Source organism: Balaenoptera acutorostrata, chromosome 16 (genome assembly GCF_949987535.1).
Source record: "Balaenoptera acutorostrata chromosome 16, mBalAcu1.1, whole genome shotgun sequence".
Taxonomy (NCBI): domain Eukaryota; kingdom Metazoa; phylum Chordata; class Mammalia; order Artiodactyla; family Balaenopteridae; genus Balaenoptera; species Balaenoptera acutorostrata.
Window position 1 is genome coordinate 122,535 of NC_080079.1, and position 16,378 is coordinate 138,912.

A 16,378-nucleotide genomic window follows, 5' to 3' on the forward strand; every position below is an offset into this window, starting at 1 on the left:
TTGGGGATGCTCAGCAATTCCTCAGAGCCCCCAGGACTTCTGGGCCCTGGCTTCTTGCTGCACCGCAAGGCCAGAGGGTCGGACAAGGACTGGGCGGCAGGCGAGGGGGCGTCTCCTCCCACCTGTCTGCTCAGCCCCTGCCGCCACCGCAGACAAGGCGCTGGAGGGACTCTGCGCAGCCGCGAAAAGAAACCCAAATAAAAATCCAGGACCCTCCCGAAACTCCAAGTCTACCCATGAGAAGACTCCAGTCTAAGGAACAACTTGGAAGGGACGACCAAGTGTCCTAACGCCAAGCCTGTGACAGGAGTGAGGGTCACGGACACACGGAGGGTGGCTCTCAGGGTCTTCAGATGTAGGGGCTGGCTGGAGCAGAGCCCTGGGCGTAGGGGCAGCACAGCAGGAAAAGCGCCGGGGACGCCAAGGCGCAGAGGTGCACACCCGTGGCGTTCAGGGGGGCCCCCTCGTCCGCGTCCCCCTCCTCGGGCTCCCCAGGGTCGTCATATTCCCCTCCCAGCACCAGGGCCCGGGACACTCGAGGCCCCTCGTCTTCCTCCCCCACGGGGACAGCTCCAACGTCCTCACAAACACCTTCCGAGGGCGGGTCCCCACGTTCCGGAACCTGCAAAGGCCGCACCAGAACCTTCTAGCAGAGACGCTCCCAGCAGTTTAAGCCCGCCTGCAGGGCCCCTGTGGGGTGTCTCATGCGTGCCAGGGCCCTCTGGACCCTGGGCTCCTCTGCCACAGGTCCCCACTGAGAGCGATGTCCCCCACCAGTGGCCACGTGCTGCACACCAGGTCCTGGGTGGGAGAGGTCCCCAGCTACACTGACAACAGAGGGATCCGGATACACCTGGCGCCCTGTTCTCCCACCCAGGCAGCCCCGGGACTGCAGATTTTCCCATCCGGCCCCTCTCAGAAGCAGAGCAGGGCCCAGGGTCCCCTGTCACCAACAACTCATGGGTCTACTTCATAGGAAGTCACCACAGGCCAGAGGCGGGGGGTGGGGACAGAGAGGACTTGCGTGGGCTAGGGTCTCAGAGCACCCCCACCAGCCTCCCCAGCCCCAGGGCCCGGTGTTAACCCCACCCACCATGCCCACCTACCCCCGCAGGCTCCTCTGCCCCGGAACCACTGTGCCCCCAGGACCAGTGAGATGACAACCAGGAGCGAGCCGAGGACCAGGCTGAAGGTCATGGGCAGAGTCCCGGCCCTGAGGGCAGCTAGAGGGGCCAGAGGACGGCCTGTAAGAACAGTGAGAGGTGGGGTCTTCCCTGTATGCCTGCGCTGCCTGGGGTATTGTGACCTTGGGCTGGACCACCTGAGCCTCTCAGGAGGGGAGGGGCACCCAGAGAAGAGATGGGCCTTGTGCTGCTCCTCCCCCAGGGACGGCCCCGAGGTCACAGGGCTGAAGCCAGGAGGGTGTTGGGAGGGAGGGGCCAGGAGGGCAGCTCTTAGGGTCCTGACTGCTTTGGACTCAGAGCCAGTATCTAAGAGGACACAGTGTAGCGGAGGCAACCACCCCCCACCCCGAGTAGGCAAGGGAAAGGCCCAGAGTAGTGGCCTGGCAGGGCCTGGGCTTGCTGTCCCTCCCTGGGATCTCCACCCGCCTGGTACAGGGGGACCCTCAGAGAAGGGCATCTCCAGCACGGTGGTCCTGGGCTTCCTGACCTCCGCCCACCAGCCAGGGGAGGGGCTGACTGAGGCATGGCATCCACAGGAGACTCCAGGGCACCCGTGGGGCAGAGCCCCCTGCAGGGCCCCTCTGGGTGGGGCGGGACAGGAGGACATGAGCTGAGGCCTGAGGAAGCACACATGTACCTGATGCTGGGGGCAGGGTTAGGGACCCTCTGTCACCTGCAGGAGAAATGGGCCGGATCCAAGTGCCAGACTCGGCTGAAGGCAGCCCAGACCTTCACGCAGCCCCTCGGATCAGCATCCCAGCCCCTCAGCCTGAGACAGAGCTCATGAAGGCAGCCTGTGCCCCAGCGCCCCAAGGGACCGGCGTCGGACAGCCTCAGGGCCGGGTTCTGGAGCACCCAGGGTGGAGGGGACCTCCAAAGGTACCAACCTGGCACCCCATCCCCAGCCCCCAGGAACCCCCTACTTACCCACCCACCCCCACGGAGGGGACAGAGGGATCCGCAGGCCCCACCCACTCACCAGAGCAGCGCACGCCCGCGTCCTCCTTGTGCCCGCAGTCTCCGCGTCCCCACGGCTCTGCGGGGCAGCCCCACAGGGACGCCTCGCTGCCCCGGCACCCCACCTCGTCTAGCCACACGGGCCCAGAGCCCGGCCCGAAGGCGGCCCCTGCCAGGGCGCCCACAGCCCAGCCGCAGCCCAGCTGGCGGCACACGACCTCGGCGTCCGCCAGGTCCCAGGAGTCGTCGCACACGGTGCCCCAGGAGCCGGCGTGCCAGAGCTCCACGCGGCCTGAGCAGCGGTCGTCACCCCTGCGCACGCGCAGCGCCCCCTCCTCTGCAAATGGGGCTGTGGTCACCACGGGGCAGGACCCGATGCGGAGTGGACAGGGACGTGGTGGGAGGGTTACCTGGGCAGCTGTCGGTCGAGGAGCAATTGAGGGCCTCCCCAGAATCTTGTGTCGATATCTCCGACAATCCTACTGGAATAAACAGCGGCCCTCCCAGTGTAAATGCCCTGAGAAGCCTCAGAATGAAGCTTGTGGAGCCCAAGTGACCCCATGGGTCAATGGCAGCCCCTGCGGATGATTCGTCGGGTCCCCCAGAGACCACCGGAGCCCACCTGCACAGGTGATCCAGACCTCCTCCCCACGGGCGCAGGAGCGCGGGTGCCACGGGGCCGAGGGGCACTGCCACAGCGTGGAGTTCTGCAGCCTGCGGCACTGGATGTTGTCCACCCAAGAGGTGCCCAGGCTAGTGTGGGTGGGCCTGTTCTCCAGCCAGCCCTGCTCCCCACAGCCCAGCTGCGTGCAGATGATGGACAAGGAGGTGTCCTTCAGGGCGTTACTGCACACGGCGCCCCACGTCCCATTGTAAAACACGTCCAGCCACCCAGCACAGCGCCCGGCCTCGCGGCCTCAGGGCCACTGACCCTGGAAAACAAGCACACTCAGGCCAGGGAAATCTCTGAAGGAGGAGGCCAAAAGCAGGGGGGTCCCAGCACCAAGACCGATGCCAAGCAAGGGCATCTGACCCAGCGAGCCCCTGGCATCCACCTCACATCGACCCCACATTCTCATCCATTTCCACCCCAAAGATGGGAGCAGTTGACCACAGGTAACCAGATTTAATCCCCAGTTGTAACACCTTAGTCAGCAGGCATCAGCTGATTGTCCAGAAATCTATCCTTGGAAATCACTCGAAATACAGAATAACCCTTTTGCACAACATGATCAATTTAGCAGTGATTATAAATACTCAAAAATTCAAAAACAGGGATTAGCCCAATCTCCGAGTTTGGAGACAGCATTGGCCCTGGCTGGTCAGTGCCCAAGCAGTGTCTTGTTACCCTTGAGCAGTGTGAGTCCAACAAAAGAGTGATGTAGTAAGTAGACTATAATATCACCGCATGGTGCAGTATGAGACAACCCTCTAAAATTATGTCACAGGGCCTGTAATTCATCAAAAAAAATACATATACGGGGATAAATCAAGGAATTTGGATATGAATTGCATCTGACAGGACCGTAACTAATTAAAACAAACTTTAAAAAACAACAGAAGGAACTACATATGTGATAGATTACAAAAGTGGCCATTAAGATCCCTGCCTGTATCCATGCCTCTGGCACTGAGTCTATTTCCCAGCCTTGCATCTGGGCTGGCCTTGGGACTTCGGCCAACCAAATGAGTGGGGTAAGAGTGACCAGCGACTTCGACGCCTGGGCCTCAAGAGTGCCTTGCCTGCCTCTGCTCCCACCTTTGGAACCCTGCTGCCAGGCTGAATCGTGATGACAGAGCATGCCCACCCCGCCAACAGCCAGTCCCCCAGCAGAGGCCTGTCAGCCAGCGAGTGCCCGCGGCACAGAGGAAGGAGCAACTTCAAGGAAACTGAAAACAGAGTGGAAGTTAAAATGTACATCTAGGAACAGGAAGACCAGAAGTGACAGCAAAACAAAGCAGCCATGTGGACAGCACCTAGAGACGCCTTCTCAGGAAGCATGAGAAAAGAGCAGAGCCCCCCCTCACCCCCAATAAATTAAGAGGATGGGGAAGAGCCAAAATACTGAGCCTGTTACTAAAAAAAGAAATGCGATGCTTGAAATAGACACAATCATCTGAGACAGCTGAGAAAGTTGAAGGAAACTTTCCTAAAGCAAAAATAGGAGCCAAAATCAATGAGAAGAGGCCACACTGGGCTGCCCACCCGGCCCTGGAGGGCCGCCTGGAGATGCCAGAGGAGGCAGGACTGGCCTGACGCCCCCAGCATGTGACGAAATCCCAGCATCAAAAATAATCACACCCAGACAAGATCCACCGAAAAAGCCTCAGATACGTATGAGCTGAAACACCAGCAACCTTCGTGCGCTGCCTTAAAAATACTCTGGAAAAAGTCCTCCAGCACACTAAAATATGGGTCAAAATTAAGAATTCAAGGCAGGGAACCCTCAAGCACAGATGTGAGATGAGCTTGCGAGCAGGGGAAAAAGAGCCCAGGCAGGGCTGCGCCAGGACCAGCAGCGACAGCGGAGCAGACGCCACCACACCCCAGGGCCCCTCCCGACCCCCCAGCGCAGTGCAAAGAGAGGGTGTTAGTCACGCAGCATCCCTGCAGCAAGAGGGCACTGAAGCAGCGAAGGGAGAAGTTTCCCAAACCAGGAAGGGAACAGCCCTGGAGATTTCCGTGGAATCCGAGGAAAGCACATGGGCGTTATTTTACGCACTAACACAGCGCTGCCACTGGAAACCCAACCGCCCTGAGAGGGGACTCAGGTCTCAGCACCCACCTGAGCAGAAGACGCCGGCGTCCTCCTTGTGCCCGCAGTCGTTCCGGCCCCAACCCCCCGACGGGCACCGCCACAGCGCAGACTCGTGGCCCTCACAGCCCAGCTCGTCCATCCAGATGCGCCCGGCCCCGGCCCCGAAGTGCGCTGCCCCTGGGGCGCTGAGCGCGTGGCCACAGCCCAGCTGCCGGCAGACCACGTGGGCGTCCCGCAGGTCCCAGCCGTCGTCGCACACGGTGCCCCACGCGCTCCCCTGAAGCACCTCCACGCGCCCCGCACAGCGGCCCAGCCCCGCGGCCAGCCGAACCCGGCGGCTCCCTGCGGAGGGAGAGACCAAGTCAGGGCGGCCGCGCCCCACCCCCCGGAAGAGGGGGATGGGGGGCCGGGCCCGCACTCACCGGAGCACACGACTCCCGCGTCCCGCGACGCCCCCGCGGACACCAGCGGGGACGCGGACACGTTGCACTGCGTCAGGCGGGTCTCGGTGCCCAGACAGCGCGCGCGGCTCAGCCCCAGCGGGACAGCCCCGCGCCGGGGCGCCGGCGCCTCGTAGGCTCGCTCAGGCCCTGCGCACTCCAGCTGCCGGCGCACGACGGCCGCGCCGCGCAGATCCCACGCGTCGTCCAGGACGCGGCCCCACACCCCAGCCAGGGACACCTCCACGCGGCCATCACAGCGGCTCTGTCCGTCCCTCATCCGCAGGGCGTCAGGGAGGCCTGGGGAGGGAGGCAGGACACTGCGGGCGCCAGCGAGGCGCCAGCGGGAGGGACCCTGGCTGTACAGGGGAGAGGACGGCCCCTCCCAGCACCGCCCCGTCCACTCTCGGCCTCCCTCTCTGTCCCACGCTCTTAATGACCCACCTGAGCAGAGCGCGGTGGCCGCGTTGCCGGGGACACAGGCCGGGGCCCCCAGGGTGCTCATTGCGCAATTCCACAAATAGGACTCTGTCCCCACGCAGTGAAACACGTCGGGCCAGATGGTTGAGTCCCCGTCCCCAAAATGGCCTCCTGGGTGTGTGGCCACCGCGTTGCCACAGTTGAGCTGGTGGCAGAGGACCGTGGCATCTGCTAAGTCCCAGTGGGCGGCACAGAGGGGCGCCCAGGCCCCCTGAACCTGGAGCTCCACACGCCCCTCGCAGGCGCTGCTGCCGTTGACCAGCTGGAACTCTGGGGACAGGAGAGGGTGTCAGCGACCCCCCACCTGCAGGCCCAGCACATAGCGGTTTCTTCCTTTCACACCCGGTGTGAGGGTCTCGGAGAGCCCTTGCTCTGGCCAGCTCCCCACCCACCTCAGCCTCAGCTTCCAGCTCATACGTCTCTGAGGGGGCCAGGCTCTGTGGTGCGGCCTTGGGGGTCCCATCCCCCTATGACCAGAAGTCCTCCCTTCCCCTCCTCCCTCCCTCAACCCGCAGAAGCAACCCTTCCTTCAGTGGGAACGTGCGCGCCCTCCTGGCGGGCGGCACCTTAGGAGCTGGGAGAGAGCACCTCCCCGGGGCCGGGGTGGGGGGAGTCACAGAGAGAGGCTGGCAGGAAGGAGGAAGGGCCCAGCCCCAGAGGCCACCCTTCTGGCCTCACCTGAGCACCTGAGCCCAGCGTCCTGGCCATGCCCACACTGGTGCCCGGGCCCCCGAGGGCAGTGGAATAGCAGGGACTCGTTGCCCACAGCGGAAGGCCTCCGTCCACATGAGCCCCGAGCCCCGGCCGAAGTGGGCACCCCCAGGTGTGGACACGGCCACGCCACACTGCAGCCTCCGGCACACCACGTGGGCCGTGGCCAGGTCCAGGTCGGCGTCGCAGACACTGCCCCAGGTCAGGCCGCGCCTCACCTCCAGGCGCCCAGCGCAGGGGTGGTCGCCGCCCGCCAGCCGGGCCTCCGTGTGTCCTGGGGGAGGAGACGAAGCCTGGCAGGGACAGGTGTCTCAGGTAAAAGCTCAGCCTGGAGCCCCCCCCCCCCGTGGGCCCTGAGAGGTGCCAGCCGGAGTGGACCATCTGCACCCAACAGTGGGTCTGCCAATCGGTGGGCAGGAACTGAGGGCCGGAGGCCCGCCGGGTCCCCACCCAGAACAGAGCTCACAGGGGCCACACAACCTCTGCCTGCCCAGGCAGTGGCATCAAGGCCCTCCAGGTCTCAGAGGCACCCTTCAGGCCACAGAGCACTGCCCCCTTGGGGCACCAAGGAGAGTGGACAGTTTACCTCATTTTCACCCAGAAAACAGCCAGGGTCTAAGAGGCCCGATTCACTCTCACAGACTAGAGACGCGGCTGAGACGGAAACTCACTACCCAACCCTGACTTGCGTTAGGACACACAACAGTCACAGCCAGAACGGCACAGACGCTGCAGACAGCCAGGGCCCCACCCGCCCGGGGCTTCTGAGCCCGCACCTCAGGGTCCTGCACACCTGGAGCTGCTGGTGAGGCACCTGCTGTGAGCGCCCACCCCACCCCGTTCTGTGCTCTCACCTCTAGGTCTCTGTCCAAAGTGGGTATGAGCTACAGAGAGTCAGGCCTTCGGGAGACCCTCGCAGGGCGCCACCCTGCGGCGGCAGCCCTCCCCGCCCACCCCGCTCCCTGCCGTCCCTGAACCCCCGCAGCGTGGAGGAACGGCCTCACCTGAGCAGATCACCTGGGCATCTCGCCGGAAGTCGCAGCCACCGCGGAACTTGTTGTTCAGTCTGCAGTTCCGGATGGTCTGCTCGTTGCCCCTGCAGGTCATGTACTTCCTGGCTACGCCCCCATCTCGGCGGGGGGCCTGCAGCGCCAGGCCGCACCCCAGCTCCCGGCAGAACACCGCGTCCTCCTCCTGGTGCAGGCCACAGAGGCGGTCCACCCCGTTCACATTCCTGATTTCGGGGAGTCCCGCACAGGGGCTCCGGCCCTTCACCAGCCGGACCTCCCGGAAAGTGCCGTCTGCAAAGCACACGCGTCATTGCGCACGGTGCAAGCTCTGTTGGCCACGCGGCCTCGGTGACCAGCCGTGCCCACCAGGCGCCCCCCCTGGGCCCAGACCCGCCCTGCGCCTCCCTTCAGGGGGTTGGCGCCCTCTGGAACATCCTCATTGATTTTTCAGCACAGGCACCTGCGTCCCTGCTTTGCTCTGGGCCCACAAACCACGCTGTGGGTTAGCTCAGAGACAGAACGTAAAGCGCCCAGACACAGCTGAAGACCCTCCAGACCTCCAGGGAAAGCATTTGCGTTGGCAACGGTGATTGGATGCCTGCGCGGCCGCTGGGCCCCCCCCCCACCTGCTTCTCCATCCCCTCACCGCTCTTCTACCTGCTGGTTCGTTCCCTTTCAGTCTCTCCCTGGACAGCAGACCCCGTGCAGCCGGGTTTTGTATGGTTTATTCACAGCTACGACCCCAGTACCCAGAGCACTGCTTTGTAAATAAGGTATTTGTTGAGCAAAAAACAGGACTCCTAACACAGGAGGAATGGAGAGATGAGAGTTGGCCTGTCTTAAGGGGTCAGATGGTTCTGGAGCCCCCACCAGAAAGCCCCACCCCCAACCCTCCCTTCTCCCCCCCCCACCCCCGGCCCATGACTTACTGGAACACAGAGCGACCACCACCCACTCGTAGGGGAACTGGCTCCGCGCCCACGCCCCCAGGCTGCACCCCCGGAGAGAGGACTCATCGCCCCTGCAGGACACGTTGTGGAGCCAGGGCCGCACCACCTCTCCAGGCAGTGGGACGTATTTGTGGGGGCCCACGGCACGGCCGCAGCCCAGCTGCCTACAGACCACAGATGCTTCATTCAGCGTCCACTCCTGGCTGCACACGTGTCCCCACTCCCCTTCGTGCCGGACCAGCACCACCCCATCACACGGAGCGTGCCTATAGGCCAGCCTCAGGTCGCTGGGTCCACCTGCAGACGGAACAGGCCAGGGGCGGGGGTCGGCCAGAGCAGCGAGCGGGTGGTGAGGGTGCCTGGGGCTACCTCCGAGGCCTCAGCGCAAAGCCGGGCACCCCACCCCCCGGCAGGGCGGCCCAGAAGGGTGATGGGGCAGGGTCCCTGTGTGCCCTGTACAGCCCCGAGTGTCCTCCCCTACCCTCCTTGGCCCACTGGAGCCCCCATGTCGTGGGTGACCTCACCCCCCAGGCACAGAAGTCCCCTGGTTCTCCTCTGCCTGAAGCTGCGGGCTCCTCCTACCACCCACCCCAGCCTCCAGCCCAAGGTCATTTCCCAGCTTCCACCAGAGGCCCTGCAGCCCCCCGTCTTCCTCGCTCACTCCTACCCCACCCACCTGGCTGCCCATCACCCGTCCAGCTCACTTTCCTCAGGGCCACCTCCTGGGTCTCTGAGGGTCTCAGCTGCCCCCTGACCTTCCCATCTCACCGGGACGACCAAGGACGCATCCCCCTAACCACATCCCTTCTAGGCTTCTGCACCTGGGTCTTTCCTGCACAGCCCCGGGCAAGCCCCACCTCATCACAGCCCCTGGACCCTCTGTCCTCGCCACCGCATCCTGGGCTGATGCAGGGGAAGTAAAACAGCCTCCACGGGGACAGGTATGTCCCAGCCTGGACCAGCCCAGAACACCTCCAGGGCCTGTCCTGGACTCATGGGGGGAGGAGAGAGAGGGAAGACCCCCCCCCACCCCCCCAGGACAGAGGAAGGCACATTCCTCGCACCTCCCGCCCAGGGCCCTCATCCATCACTGCCACCCCTCCTCCCACACCCCCTCATCCCCCCACCCCTTCTTCTCTGGACATAAATGTGCACGGCATCTGCCATTTTAACACAAAACAGGACCCCTCCCACCAGCATCACTGTCTTCTTCAGAACTCAGCCCTTGACGCCCTCCATCATCGCCACCCAGATCCTCACCCCGACCAGCTCGTGGTCCAGCTCGTGGTCACCTCCATGCTGGACCCTGGATCAACCTGCCCAGTGACATTTCCTTCCATCAGTTTCCAAAGCACTGCACGCTGCTACTCTCGCCTGCCCCACCCCCAGCCCCAACACACACTGGCATGTGTACGAACACGATTGCTCACACTTTCTCTCACACGCATACCTGCCCACGCTCCACATTCACACACTCACCCACTCATCACAGTGCCCATGCCACCACATGCAGATTCCCGGGACTCACTCTCACCTCCAGCCTCTCCACGCAGTTCCTCTGGCAGGACCCCTCTCTACAGCCTCCTGCCCGTGACTTAGCCTCTTGGCTTCTGGACCCAGCTGCCCCCCCCCACCCCCCCCGATGTGGCATCTCTGGGGCTGTGGCTCTCCTCTATGCCCAGCACCAAGCTCTGTGCTCACCCTCACGGCCAGGTGCTGCCAGCTTTCACACTCCCCCACCCACCCCCTGCCCTGCCCCAGAGGAAGGAGAGGGGGCAGCCCCCCTGCAGAATCCATCAGCAGCCCCTGTCGATCTGGGTCACTGGGACCAGTTGCTGGCCGTGCCCCCTCGTTCCATCTGGGCTCCGGCCCAGCCCTGCGCTGTGGACTCCGGGCAGTGGGGCTGGGGCTCTGGGCTCACCCTGGGGCTGAACCTGTTCAATCAGGGTGGGAACAAGCATCTCCAGGGGTCTGCATTTGGAGCCCACGTGCCCTCCTGCCCTAGGATGTGCCCCTGCTTTTGGCTGAGCAAGACCCCGGCAGACAGCTGGTCACAACAGGGGTACTCAAGCCCCAGGGCCTCAGCGTCTAGGAAGCCTCTGCCTCCAGGAGCTTCCATGGATGAAGGAAGGAGAAACTTACCAGTGGGGACCGCCCTGACAGTGAAGAGAAGGATGCCGAGCCCCAAGGCCCAGAGAGCTGCCCTCATGGCCCCGCAGTCCCAGGGCCTCAGCCAGCTCCCGCCGCTCAGCTGGGGCAAAGGCAGAGGTCACGGTCCAGAGCCAAATATACAGAAGCAGAGCTGCCAGTGGCCTCCCAGGACCAATGGGACAGCAAGGGCTTTTCCAGAGCGTATCCGTGGCTCTGTCTCTCCGTCTGGGAGCTGAGCAGCCAATGGCCTTGGCGGCCCTGAGTGCTGCCAGACAGGAGGGGCCCAGGATGTGGGTTTCCTCCTGGCTGATAACTGCTGACGGGTAGCTTCACTCAGACCCCACAGTCAGGCAGGTGGTCTGATCTGCCCATAGCAGCAGTGAAGCCCTGCCCTCCACCCAGGCCATTGGCTTCAGCTCCCCACTGTGGGTGGTGACACAGTGACAGCAGACATCATGGGGACCAGCAGGGAAGATGTAGGAGCCCCACAGCACAGAAGAACAAGACAGCCCAGGACAGCTTTGCATGGGCTCTGAGATCTAAACTATCATTGCAACTAAAGCCGTGAAAGAAGCCCAGAACCTACACCCTGAACCTAAAAAGGGTGACCACCTGCTGAAATAGAAGATTTAAATAGAATCAAGAGTCTCCTGACATCACAACCAGTATGCCCAGGATACAACTGAAAATCACTCACCATGTGAAGAACCACGGAAACCATACTTTGATGGTAAAAGACAATCAGCTGATGGCGATACCAAGAGTTAGATGTCGAAGTTATCTGACAAGGATTTTAAAACAGCCATCATAAAAATGCTTCTGCTCTAAATTGCAAATTCTTTTTAAACAACTGAAAAAAATTCTCACAAAGAAATAGAAGTTATAAAAATGAACAAATGGTGAGGATGTGGAGAAACTGAAACACTCACACTTTGCTGGTCGGATTGGAAAATAGTGCGACCACTTTGGACAACAGTCTAGCAGTTCTTCCAAATGTTAAACAGAGAGGTACCCTATGACCCAGAAATTCTGTATATCAAGGAGAAATGAAAAGTTATGTCCAAGATAAGCAACAAGGATATATTGTACAGATCAGGGAATTACAGCCATTATTTCGTAATAATTTATAATGGAGTATAATCTGCAAAAATACTGAATCACTATACTGTACACCTGAAACTAATATAATATTGTAAATCTACTGTACTTAAATTTTTTAAAAGTTATGTCCACATTAAAACCTGTACATAAATGTTCATAGTAGCATTATTCATAATAGAAAAAATAGAAACAACTTAAATGTGCATCAGGTGATGAATGGATAAACAAAATGTGGTACATCCATACCATGAAATATTATTCAGCCATGAATAATAGGCATGGAGTACTGGGACTTCCCTGGTGGTCCAGCGGCTAAGACTTCACACTCCCAATGCAGGGGGACCAGGTTCGATCCCTGGTCAGGGAACTATATCCCACATGCATGCCACAACTAAAAGATCCCTCATGCCACAACTAAAGATCCTGCATGCCACAGCTAAAGATCCTGCATGCCACAACTAACACCCAGCACAGCCAAATAAATAAATAAATAAATATTTTTTAAAAAAGAAAGGCATGGAGTACTGATGAACACTGCAGTGGGAGGAACCTTGAAAACATTATGCTGAGTGAAATAAGTCAGCCACAAAGGACCACATACATGATTCTATTTATATGAAGTGTCCAGAATAGGCAAATCCATAGAATAGAAAGTGGGTTGGTTGTTGCCAGGGGCTGGAAAGAGGAGGAAATGGAAAATATCACTGATGGGGACAGGATTTCCTTTGAGGGATCATGAAAACGTTCTGAAATTAACCAGTGTCTATTGTTGCATGATTCTGAATACACTAAAAACCACTGGATTATACACTTTTAAAGGATGCATTTGTGGTATATGAATTGTATCTCAATAAAGCTGTTATATTTTTTAAAGAACCAAATGGAAGTTATAGAACTGAAAATACAATGTGAAATTTTTTTTAGAAACTCACTTAGTGGACTCAGTAGTAGAATGGACACAACAAATGATAGCATCAGTGAACTTGAAGACTAATAAATAGAATTTACTCAGTGTAAACAACAGAGAAAAATGGGAAAAAATTAATAGAGACTCAGAGAGCTCTGGGACAATAACTAAAGATCTAACATTTCTATCATTGGAGAGCTGGGAAGGAGAGAAAAGAGAGTGTGAAGCTAAAGAAAGAATTTGAAGAAATAATGGCTGAAAACGTCCCAAATTTGATGGAAGACATAAACTTACAAGTTCAAGAAACCGAGTAAACCCCAAATAGGATAAACTCAAAGAAATTCACATGAAAACACATTATAACTAAATTTTTGAAAACTAAGGACAAAGAAAAAATTTCTAAAAACAGCCAGAGAAAAATGATTCATTATCTACAAAGGAAAACCAATTTGAATGAAAGCAGATTTCTCATCTGAATGGAGGCCAGTAGGTAGTGGAACAACAGTCTTTAAGTGCTAAAAGAAAAGATGCACCTAGCCTGAGTCCTGTATCTGTGAAACTATACTACAGAAATTCAGGAGAAATAAAGACATCTTCAAATGAAGGAAAACTAGGATAATTTGTTGTTAGCAGACCTACCCCTAAATAATGGCTAAAGAAAACCGTCCAAACAGAAGGAAAATGATAATAGTAAGATGGGGTTTTCTGAAAGGAAAGGAGAACAATGAAATGGGTAAAAGTAGAAGTGAACATAATAGACTATCTTTCATTTCGTGAGTTTCTTTAATCATAATTTATGATTGAAGAAAAAGTTATAACATCTTAATATATAGAGAGAAAATACTTAGGAAATTATATTTTTAAACCGGGAGGGTAAAGGAACCTAAATGTAAGTAAGGTTTCTATATTTCACTTTAAGTGGTAAAATGTCAACACCTGTAAGTGGTGATTAGTTACTTATGTGTATAATAGCTAGAGCAACCAATAAGAAAACAATACAAAACTCAGGGGGATATATCAAGATGGTGGAGTAAGAGGATGTGGATCTCACCTCCCTCCAGGAATACATCAAAAATACATCTAAATGTGGAACAATTCTCACTGAAAACTGACTAGAAACAGAAAGACTCCTGTACAACCAAAGCTGTAAGAAAGATGCACACATATTCAAGCATTTTTTCTGACCACAACTGTATGAAACTAGAAATCAGCTATAGAAAGAAAATGGGAAAAAAACAAACATGTGGAGATTAAATGACATGCTACTAGAAAACCAATGGGTCAATGGAGAAATCAAAGAGGAAATCAGAAAACACCTAGAGACAAATGAAAATGGAAGCACAACACTACAAAATCTGTGGGATGTATCAATATATTTTATGTATCTGTCTCTTGAGGCTAAAGAAATAAAAGCAAAAATAAACAAATGGAACCTAGTTTTTAAAAAAGCTTTTGAACAGACAAATAAACCATAACTAAAAGAAAAGGCAACTTTTGGAATGGGAGAAAATATTTGCAAAAGATATGACCAACAAGGGGTTAATATCCAAACTAAACATACAGCTCATACAACTCAATATTAAAAAAAAAAACAACCCAGGAATTCCCTGGTGGTTCAGTGGTTAGGACTCAGCGCTTTCACTGCTGCGGCCTAGGTTCGATCCCTAGTCAGGAAACTAAGATCCTGCAAGCCGCGAGGCATGGCCAAAAACAAGAACAAACAAACAAACAACCCAATCAAAAAATGGGCAGAGGACCTGAATAGACATTTTTCCGAAGAAGACATACAGATGGCTAACAGGCACATGAAAAGATGCAAAACATTGCTAACTATTAGAGAAATGCAAATCAAAACAAGGAGATATCAACTCACACCTGTCAGAATGGCTATCAAAATGTCTACAAGTAAGAAATGTTGGAGAGGATGTGAAGAAAAGGGAACCTGTGTACACTGTTGGTAGGAATGTAAATTGGTGCAGCCTCTAAGGAAAACAGTATGGAGGTTCCTCAAAAAAGTAAAACTACCATATGATCCAGAAATTCCACTTTTGGGCATATATCCAGAAAAAATAAAAACACCAATTTGAAAAGATACATGCTCCCCAATGTGCATAGCAGCACTATTTACAATAGCCAAGATATGGAGCACCCATCAACAGACTAATGGATAAAGAAGATGTGATATATATATATATATATATATATATGTGTGTGTGTGTGTGTATACATACACACACACACACACACACACACACACACACACACAATGGAATATTACTCAGCCATAAAAAAGAATGAAATTCATGTGACTTCCCTGGCGGTCCAGTGGTTAAGATTCCACGCTTCCAATGCAAGGGGCATGGGTTTGATCCCTGATCAGGGAGCTAGGATCCCACATGCCAGACAGCGTGGCCAAGAAAATATTAAAAAAAAAAAAAATTCTGCCATTTACAGCAATGTGGATGGACCTAGAGAATATTATGCTTAGTTAAATAAGTCAGAGAGAGAAAGACAAATACTGTATGATATCACTTACATATGGAATCTAAAAAATAATACAAATTAATGTATATGCAAAACAGAAACAGACTCACAGATGTAGAGAAAAAAACCAATGGTTACCAAAGGAGAGAGGGAAGAGAGAGATGAAAATTAGGGGTATGGAATTAAGAGATACAAACTACTATGTATAAAATAGATAAGCAACAAGGATAGCTTTATAGCATAGGGAATTATAGCCATTATCTTATAATATCTTTTAATGTAATATAATCCCTAAAAGTACTGAATCACTCTACTGTACACCTGAAACAATATAATATTGTAAATCAACTATACTTCAATTAAAAAGGAAAAAAAAATTATTCAAAACTCAAAAACATTATAAATACATCAAAAATGGAACTTTAAAAATGTTCACATAACTCTCAAGGAAACAATTTTTTAAAAAGAAATAGAGGCATGAGAAACAGTGGGAACAAATAGAAAACAAAAAATAAGATGGCAGACTTAAGGCCTAACATGTCAATAATACATTAAATGTAAATGGTCTAAATTCACAAATTAAAAGACAGATATTGGCAGAGTGAATACAAAACAAAACAAACAAACCAAAAAACCAAACCAACCAACCAAAAAAAAAGACCCAAATATGTGTTGTTTACATGAAGCGCCCTTCAAACATGACATAGGTTGGTTGAAAATAAAAGGATAGAAAAAGATCTCCCATGTAAACATTAATCAAGAAAAGCAAGAATGGGTAAATTAATGTCAGAGAAACATTTCAGATAAAAGAAAATTACTAGGGAGAAAGGGGGACATTACATAATGATAAAAAGACCAACCTTCCAAGAAGATAGAACAATCGTAAATGTGTATGCACCAAACCATGGAGCTTCAAAGTATGTAAGACAAAAACAGTTAGAGCTAAAAGGAGGAATAGACAAATCCACAATTCTAGTTGGAGACTTCAACACCCCATTCACAGCAATTGATAAAGCTACTAGACAGAAAATCAACAATGATCTAGAACAACTGAACAACACCATCAACCAACAGGATCTAGTTGACATTTATAGAAAACTCCATACAATAAGAGTAGAATACACATTTGTTTCATGCACACATGGAACAGTCACCAAAATTGATGATAATGTAGGTCATAAAACAAACCTTGACAAATTTTAAAAGGACTGAGATCATGCAGAGCACATTTTCTGACCACAGTG

The 16,378-nt window shown here is 54.5% G+C and overlaps 1 protein-coding gene across 1 annotated transcript; it reads right to left on the reverse strand.

Moving 5' to 3' along the window:
* Positions 1-349: 349 nt before the first annotated feature.
* Positions 350-10,700, reverse strand: SCART1 (scavenger receptor family member expressed on T cells 1). Its single transcript, XM_057531367.1, is given in 16 exon segments — positions 350-622; positions 1,150-1,223; positions 2,164-2,478; positions 2,552-2,620; positions 2,783-2,938; positions 2,941-3,041; positions 3,043-3,073; positions 4,928-5,172; positions 5,204-5,262; positions 5,264-5,640; positions 5,785-6,090; positions 6,499-6,584; positions 6,586-6,805; positions 7,536-7,832; positions 8,471-8,788; positions 10,634-10,700. Coding segments are annotated over 16 exon segments (2,994 nt in total).
* Positions 10,701-16,378: the final 5,678 nt, after the last annotated feature.